General features: G+C 44.3%; 1 protein-coding gene across 3 annotated transcripts in view; it reads right to left on the reverse strand.

Moving 5' to 3' along the window:
• The window catches only part of LOC133926811 (uncharacterized), a 28338-nt gene extending 19269 nt beyond the window's left edge, over positions 1-9069 (reverse strand). The window contains exons 1-3 of one of the 3 annotated variants that reach the window (XM_062372920.1): positions 6167-9066; positions 5983-6086; positions 617-686 (exon numbers count right to left, since the gene is read on the reverse strand). In XM_062372920.1, coding sequence (XP_062228904.1) covers positions 617-686; positions 5983-6086; positions 6167-8872 — 2880 coding nt within the window. In that variant the 5' untranslated portion in view covers positions 8873-9066. Of the gene's footprint in view, positions 1-616; positions 687-5982; positions 6087-6166 lie in introns of all 3 variants that reach the window. The other 2 variants (XM_062372922.1, XM_062372921.1) reach the window with 2 other exon arrangements.
• Positions 9070-9503: the final 434 nt, after the last annotated feature.

The raw sequence follows: 9503 nt of genomic DNA on the forward strand, positions 1-9503 counted from the left end.
TCCCATCTTAAAAGCTCCTACTTGCAAGCACATGGCTGTACTTTCACATACTTTGCACTAAAAACATAAATGTGAACATAAATACCAAGTCGGATAAGTTTATTTCATATAATAAACAAGTAATTCTGTATGTATAATACATGTGACACAAAAAGAGTTATTAATAATTTTCTAAATGAAAATATCATTTATTTCAAAATTATTTTTGCCTGTTATCCAATTTAAAATTCAAACAAAATTCATATTGCGCACAACATACACCACCTAAGGGCCCAATAGCTGTTACACCCCCTAAGGTTTTCAGTATCACTTAGCACACAAAAGATAATCCAGTGGGTATGGTTTAGTCCCAGAGGGTTATAACTTAGAACCAACTCAGCTAAGCATACCACACTGACCAGGCTGGATAACCATATTTGAAGATCAACTAAGCCAATTTCTTACGTATATAGAATCTGCACATTGTAACTTCATTTCATAAAAGTCAACCTAACAGCACGATGATTGCTCCAGTTTCTTTTTCTTGCATAAGAGAAAGATCGATAACAAAGTTGTGAGGACGTAAAATATTTCATAGAATTGCAATAAATAGCGTGCGGAACAAATATAGTTGAACCTGGAGGGATGGAGGCTCTATATCCTGAACCTTTTCAGCAAAATGCCTTGTATAAAATGCTGCCAAGGCACTGCAACAAGACAAAGTCAAGATGAGCGTAATACAAGGTATGAGTTCATGTTATATTGAGAGCTGACAAGAATCCAAAAAACATAGTGTCACAATTGTGAAAACTGTTAGAGATATAGTTATTATTTCCTGCCTTATATAGTGATGATAGTCTGCCTAGTCTAGCACCTTTTAGTTGCCTTGTATAGCTCTTGATTATCTGTCTTTTGCAGCACTCTACACATGTATATATTCGGTCCTAGAGCCCTCATGATGAATACAAGTACTATTCATAACATAATACCAGAGCCTAGTTAGGGTTAGGATTTTCGCTTTCTGTGTGTTGCACTTGTGCACGTAACCACCAATCGGCCGATGGGATCATCTTTGTTTTGGAGTTGCTGCGTGGGATCTTCATCAAGCCTGTTGTGCTTTGTTTTCGCACGGTGTAGAGGCTCATCCCGCCGCCGCTGCTGCAGATCCTCCCACCAATGTTGTCTTCAAGCTGCTACCACCTAGGCTGACAGGCTCAGGAGGAGCCGGTGCCGCCGCCTTGTTTTGCTTGGCTGTCGTGGATCCACCGCTGCTCTGCGTCATGGGCTGCCGCAGCCACGGCCTCGTGTCAAGAGCTGCACCTAGGTGGGGAGGCGGGTGGGTGGGCGGCTTTGAGCATAGGAGCACGAACGACAAAGGCGGTAGCGAGCCAGCTGGTGGCGTGCGGGCATATCTAGATGAGGCCAAGTCGGGCGGGTGGAGCTAGCGGCCTAGCAAGTCGAATCCGGCGAGGCGGCAAGCCACATCCGGCGAGGAGCAGCCCAATTGGCCGAATCGGGCTAAGGTAGCACCAAGCAGCGCCCGACTGGCGCCACACCGTCTGCAATGTCGCCGCTGGAGAGGAGCGCACGCGTCTGCGACAACTGCGGGTCACCGACGACGGTGGTGGAGGCGAATCCGATTGACAGCAGTGAAGGCGACAGATCTGACTGACGGAGGCAAAGACGAGCCGATCCAACGGGCGAACACACCGAGCGGCAGAGCGTAAACAACAGTAAGTGTGATTTTGATAATTAATGGCAATACCTATGGACTAACAATGGCGCAAACAGCAAAGACGAACCTGAGGCGGAGTGAAAGTGCATCTAGTCCTTAAGTGTGATTTTGATAATTAATGACAATACCTATGGATTAACAATGTCGTTGAGAATTGTTAGTAAGTTGTTCCATAGGTGATGCATTGAAGATTGAGCATGGATTCTTTATGGAGTGCCATGTGGTCAAGACATCTGCATCAAGATGAATGAGCTCTTAGTGTTGCTCGAGAGATGCATAAATGATGAAGCATGGATTCGTTGAGAATTGCTATGAGTTCAAAGAATTGCATTAAAGTCATTGAACACTTAGTGATGCTCATGAGATGAAGGAGGAGCTCAAAAAGATTGACAATAAATATGAATACTAAGCTACTTGTGGAAATCAAGTAACTAAAGGTATGACATTGTTAATATAGTTTTATGGACTAACCCGTGTGCTATGTGTTTGAGAACGAGTGGGATTAGGTTACATAGGAAGATTGACAATATGTGTGAAGGCTAATAAGTTACTTGTGAAGATCAAGTAATTTAAGGTATAATATTGTCAATTAAGTTTATGGACTAACCCATGTGCTTTGTGCTTGAGAGTGAGTTGGGGTTAGGATCCATAAAAAGGCATAAGTTGAATTGAAATTATATATGCCAAGAGTGAAGAACAAGAGTGGATTCCATATATGATAAAGTGAATCCCTTACAAAGTGATTTTTCTATGGTAAGACAGTAACAGGCAAGCAAGACTCGGCTGTGATGAGCCATCCAGTGATGAATGACAAGCAAATAGCTTGGCACCAAAGAACCAAGACGATAGTGAAGAGCAAGTAAAGGCTTTGCACCAATGGACCGTGTGAGGCCATGGGAAGCTATTGGTGACTCACATCAATCATATGAAGAATTAAGAGGAGATGATGTGAACATTATATGAAAGTTGGCAACCCTCAAGGTTTGAAAGAAAGAAAGGTACTTGAAAGTATCCAAAGACTCAAATTAGTTCAAACGAGTTTTACATTTGAATTTGAGTATAGGTATGCCGTACTATTAAAAGGGACGCAACGTAGAGCTAATTGTCGTGTCTCAGTGCTCAAGAGTTATCTAACCAACCCAAAGTGAGAGTTAGCTTAAAGAGCCCGGTGCGGAAAGTGTGAAATTGTTTGAATTGGGTTTGGGAGTGTTCCTAGTTTGATCCAATATGTTTGAGATCATAAATTCAGTTGAAATGTGTAGCCCTCTGAATAAACTTTCCATAGTCCAAAATCGTCGAAATCGGACTTCAGGATCAAAAGTTATCGCCGTTTTTAGAGGGTCAGTTGTGCGGAACTCAGATACTCCGGGTTGGCCGGAGACTCCAGGTTTAGCTCCTAGCTGAGTAGTCTGTTAGGGCATAAGTGTTTCACTCAGATACTCCGGATTGATCCAGAAACTCCGGGTTCTAGAAGTTGTCCGGATCCTCCGAGTTGTACTCCGGATAGGGTTCTCGGTTACGCGTTCAAATGCCAGATACTCCAGGTCATTAAAAAAACTGTGTAATTGTTAGTTTTTTGGGAAAGGTATAAATACCCCCTCACCCCACCCTTGTTTGCTGCTGCTTGGCCACGAATGAAAAACTTTCTAGAGCCAAAAAGAACTCCCTCCCACTTCAATCTAGTGTGTGATTTGAGAAGAAAAGTGAGTTGGATTGAGATATTGCAAGTTTAAGTGTAAGTGAGCGTATCTCCCATCTTGAGCACTTAAATTCATCGGCAAGAAGTTCGTCATCGTGTTTGTTACTCTTGGAGCTTTGAGCCAACAAGCACCCAAAGTTATGGTGTGCCATAGGAAGTTTGTAAAGGCTTCGATTTCGCCTCAGGAAGGGAAGAAATCAAGAGAGGAAACTTAAGCTCAAGTGTGACCTAACTTGGCGAGAAAAAGGGTTGAGAGGGACCCGACTCAAGTGTGATCATACCCCTCAACGGAGACGTGGGAACCTCTAGAGGAAGTGTCCGAACTTCGGGAAACAAATCTTGTCTCCTCTCTTGTTTTCATATTCTTGTGTTCTTGCTCAATATTTATGTATATTGCTCGATCTACTTGTTCGTGCGAAAATTGATTGTATATACTCTATGGATCTACTTAGAATTATCACTTGAAACACACAACTTCATTTGTGTTTGAGCTAGAACCCTTTAGATACTGTTTAATTTCAATTTCGAGTTCATTCTCTGCCAAACCCAGATGTTCCGAATTTAACCCGGAAACTCTGGATATTGTACAATCAGCTCTGAACCCAAAGTATCCAGGTCAACCCGGAGTCTCCGCTAAGCAGTGTTTTCAGGGTTTTTCAATTAATATTTTCCTGCATATCTTTTGCTAGATTTAAGTAATCTTTGTCACCCTAGGATTGTAACTTCTACGCTTATTTAGGGTGATTGTGCACTAGTTGAGCCTAGCATATTTAGGATTTTCACTTGTGAAAAATTCATTAGTTTATTTTCCGCTGCAAGTTTAGACCAACGGTAAAAGGAGACGAATATTTATAAAAACATCTATTCAACCCCTCTAGACAACATCATTGTCCTTTCATGGAGGAGAGCCCCGACTGGCGACAGATCCAGCCAAGGCAACAGGGAGAGAGAGAAAGAGCCGACGGGAGAGAAGTCGATAGGCGGGTGGGCTAGATCGGGACGAGTATCGGTGTTCCAAAAGAAAATCTAGCTCTAATACCATGTTAGGAATAACAACTTTTGTCGTCATCATCACGACTACTCATATGCCTCGTATTGCAGTTCTTCGGCTTGATTCGACAGGTTACCAAGGCTCCACTCTACGACGACTTTGAAGAGATAGTTTTTGGATGTATAAATTTTATATTGTCTAAGTTTAGTACTTAGTGTCCACTCTTTCAAAAGCAACGCTATTGCATACATCTGGTATTATTTCCTGCATTAAATAGTGTTGATTGTCTGCCTAGTATAACACCTTTTAGTTGCCTTGTATAGCTCTTGATTATCTGCCTTTTGTGGCTGATACATGAATTTATTCGGGCCTATAGCCCTCATGTTAAATACAAGTGCTATTCATGACAAAAACAACTATACAGTAAGATGAGATCAGATTAGAAATGCAGGAACCAACTACGATAACCCCGTCACAATACAAATACTGGTTATCGTACTTAAGTTAACTTCATAAATTTAATGAAAAAGTCCATCTTACTCCCATAAACTATTTCCCCGGTCCACTTAACATCCAGAACAATTTTTGTCTCATTTTACCTCCTAAACTACTAAAACCAGATCACTTCACTCCCTAATGGCATTTGTCTTTTTTGTTTCTCCTTATGCAAGTGATGTTTTAGGTTAAAATTATGTAGCATGATAGATGACATCATACCCTATGTTATGAAATATTTTCATAATTTTTCATGATTATTTGCATGTATTTTCATATCTCGGGGTGAAACCAGTCCTAGGCCCTCCCAACCTATGCAAATAGTCATGAAAAATCCTTAAAACAGGATAGCTACCTTAAAAAAATCAGGCTAATCAGCTAATGTCAGAAGTATCCACGTTCATTGTAAAAAATGTATACTTGATCTTGAAATTATACTGGCTAATTTTTAAGAAAAACAAGAAAACATGTGCCCTTTCTACTATAGTAGGTGCCTTTATTCATTCGAATGAAAATTGTTCCCCACCCTAAGAAAACGCCTTATATTTGTAGGCTAACAAGATTCAAACATGCTGCTATATCTCCATTTTTATGCATGCATCATGGTTTTATAAATAGTGTTCCTAATTAAAGAAGACAATCACCATGGTTCCACATGTGCACTGGCTACAATTGTAAAAGTTGCCACCCATTTACTCAAAAATCACTTAAGGACAACCACTGGTGATGACTTCAATACATTGATCATGGAAAGTTAACTCTCAGCACATAATGCATATTTGGATAGGTGAAACATGAAGCTTGTACAACAGAGAGACTGCCCTTAAATGAAATTAGAAATTATCAAATTTACTGTAAACAGTTAGAACTTAGGACTTCCATCCTAAACTAGAATGCAGCATATGTTATCGAAGATTACCCAAATTTGTTACAAACATGGTATGTTTTACTGTGTGTGCAAAGCATCTGAGGTGCTGTGCCAAGTTTTTCTGCAATGCTCCAGCACACCAAATAAATTATGGCAATCTAGAATGTGACAAGACGTGAACCTGAAAGGAAGAGAAGGAACAAATAACCCAATACCTGCTAGCATTTGTACAAGAACGTGATAATGTAATCATGCGTTGAGCAAGAGAAACTATAGACAGTGACCTCATGGCACAAAATTCAGATGAAGACTTCCAAAGCTGAAACAGACAAAAAAACAACATAATGAGACTTCAGGTGTGCTTTTGCATGCAAATTTGATATGCCCACAACAATTTACCTCAAGGGTGGCTTCTTTGCCTGGAAACATCAATGTAAATGAGCCTCTATCCCCTACCACCCCTGTTGCTATATAGCAGCCTTCTGGCTTGCAAACTTGCATCTCATCTACAAGTAACTTGTCTAGTTCACAATCAACATCCCATAAATGCAGAAAACAGAGGCTAAATCGAAGTAAACACCCTTCCAGTGACTCTCTAGATGGACTATCCATTTCATGAACCCCAGAAGTACTATCTAAAGTTCCATGCTGTACTATTCCTTTAGCATTCTCACTACAGAGATGATCTCTCGACTGCATATCACTATTGCTGTTTGTCATGCCTTGTGTGGACATGATTGTTGTGAGGTCAAATCTCAGGCTTGCAATGCCAGGATAGGGGCAAGAGCACTTTATTGGGCACTTTGTTCTTTTGTGGTTGCTGGGGGATGAGACAGCCTTTCCTGAATGGTATACAGAATTATCTCCATGTAATTCATGTGATTCATCTGGAGCATGCACCTTCCCCTTAAAATCATATGTTGTAGGGGCACTTAAACCCACAGAAACTGTACTTTCATTGAGATGGTTTGTGGACACAGATGGAATATCATGACCCTTTTTATTTGTGTGAGACTGAATGTGGCTTGTGTCTTTAAAAATTGGAACAAGTAAGGAAGATACCGAAGTTGTTCCTCCCAAGATGCTGCCAGTAACTGCATTTTTTGATATACCCCTGCAGAAGTGTTCAAACGCTGACTGAGAAGCAGTGCCTTTGATAATTCGGTCTCGAGCACCTGTTTTCAGATCCCAAATATATAATATGCTACCTGCATCATTGCAAGAGTGGAGATTTCGGCATAAACAAGCTATGTACCCTTTTACTCCCTCCCAAGCTAACATTGATGCATAACCAGGGTGGCCAGGAAACATCCTCTCAACCCGCATGGTTTGAAGCGAAACAAGCGCCACAAGGCCATCTTCTCCAACAGAAAGGAAGCAGTCGTCCCAAGGATGGTGAGTCGACGCAGGTGGTAGTATGATTTGCTTAACTGAGGCGACATGATGATGCATCACACAAAGAAGGGTGCCAGCATCTAGATCCCAGACACGTATCGTACAATCTAAACTCCCTGATATGAGCGCTCTGTGAAAGTTTCTAGTGTCAGAGTGGGCATGCATGTAATGTGCAGCCAAACATAGAATTGCTCCCTTGTGCCCCAAAAAGAACCTCTCAGAAATATGTGGGTAAATCCCTCCACCACCAAATTTTGCAGCAGCAGGCGACACGTTAAGAAATCGGATAACTTCTATGTCACCATTATGGAAACCATAAACTACAGCATAAGGAGCGTAAGAATCCTCAGAAAGTACCATTGATGAAGACACCGTCCTTCCAAACCTTTTCAAACTATTGCTTTCTGGTGAGCATATCTGTGAATTCACTTCCATGCCATTGTCCAAATTATTTTGGGAATCAGAGCGCTCTGACCTAAATTCTTCTCCCTGAAGGCCACCTTCTCCAAGCATTTTGCACAAAGGTGGGTTTTGTGTATTATTCACTGTACTCAGTTCTAGATGATCCATAGACCATATGGAAACTATTGGCTTCCACAACAACGACCCAGCAACCTTATAGGAGTGAGACTCCACCCTAACAAGATGCCGGTCCGACTGGCAAAATTTAATTTCTGATCCCTCTCCGTGCATAGACAAGTTGCCAAGAATTTCACACACTGCCTCAGACTCAAAGGATGAGCTACCAACAGCGACCCTGTACACCACGGCAGCACCATTGCTGCTCCACAACACCAAGCTCCTGACCACAACGCCATCGTCCGAAACATGGGCTTCCGACTCCCCACCATGGAGAAAAACCCCACCAGCAATGCAGCCCTTCTCCCCTGCCTTATCGTCCTTGCAGAGAGAAGTACCCACCAGAGACATTTCACCCAGCAAAGCTCCCTCAGCAACGCATTTCAACAAACATCTCGTCTTCAGCAGCAATGCCACGACCTTGCCATCATGAGACAACGCCACGGCCTCCACCCCCCCGTCCGCCGCCTCCACGGACGCGACGCTGGACACCGAGCTCACGCTGAGCCGCCTCGGCGAGTCCCCATCGACGGCCGCGCCCACCGCCACGGGCACCACCTGCGCCCGCCCCTGCGCGTCAGCCAACACGACGGTGACGGCATCATCCCCGCAAACCGCGATCGCCCTCGGTGGCGCGACGGAGAGTGTGTCGTGGAAGGCCGTGTGCAGGACGGCGAGGGTGCGGGCGTCGACGACCACGAGGGCCGACACGTGGCGGCGGCCGCCGCTTCCGTCGGGAGCGTGGCAGAGGATCGCGACGCGGGAGTTTGAGCAGGAGGAGGGAAGCGGGGCGACGAGGGAGGGGGAGCCGGCCCAAGGGGGGAGAGAGCGGCGGCGGAGGCAGCGGAGCGGGGCGGAGACGGAGAAGAGGGAGAGCACGCCCGCAGCGCAGGAAGCGAGGATGAAGGCCGGGGAGGGGAGCGGGCAGAGGGAGGTGATGGCGGCGGCGTGCGCGCAAAGGAGGGAGGAGGGGCGCGGGGAGGGGGAAGGCGAAGCGGGGACGAGCGGCCAGTGGAGGATGGTGCCGTCGGCGGCGCCGGTGAAGAGCGCAGCCGGGGTGGCGGCTGCGGCGGTGACATGGTGGGACGGCGGCGACGGCGACCAGAGCGCGGCCACCGAGTGGCACTTCATCGCATGGGCGAGGGGCGGCGCTGCGATCTGGCGAGGTCTAGACCGGAGGGGGAAGAGATCTCAAACGGGTGGGGAAGACGGTGGTCGTTCGGGTCACCGGACGGGGACCGAATGCCGCGTGCCAGCTGGAGCGAGCCGGGCCGTCGGATCATCGCAACGACGGCTGCGGATTTGAGTTTTGTGTCCCCTCCAGTCCGGTTCGTTTGGACCTTTGAGTAGAGAAATACCACAAAAATTTGAAAGATGAACATAAGTGTTTATATATTCTCCTTTGAAAGATGAACATATATATTCTCCTTTTCAAAAAATGCATTATATTATCTCAAAACGACCAAATCCTCAAAGGAAGACTAATAACTTCAGGAGGATCACCGATAGCAGAAAAAATCTTTCATGCAAACAAGTAAATGGGTATAAACGTGCAAATAACAAATACCATCCATCTAATCCTTATCTGAACGTTACGATTGATCTCACCACTCCACTAGTAAAGGGGTTGATTCACATAAAAACTCATACAGTCATAAAATATCACCTCCACCGATATGATGGTATGATCAATCGTAGCCTCCAAATAGGGATTGGATGAACGACATTTACTTTTTGCACATTATACCCATTTACTAGTTTA

This window comes from Phragmites australis, chromosome 8 (genome assembly GCF_958298935.1).
Source record: "Phragmites australis chromosome 8, lpPhrAust1.1, whole genome shotgun sequence".
Taxonomy (NCBI): domain Eukaryota; kingdom Viridiplantae; phylum Streptophyta; class Magnoliopsida; order Poales; family Poaceae; genus Phragmites; species Phragmites australis.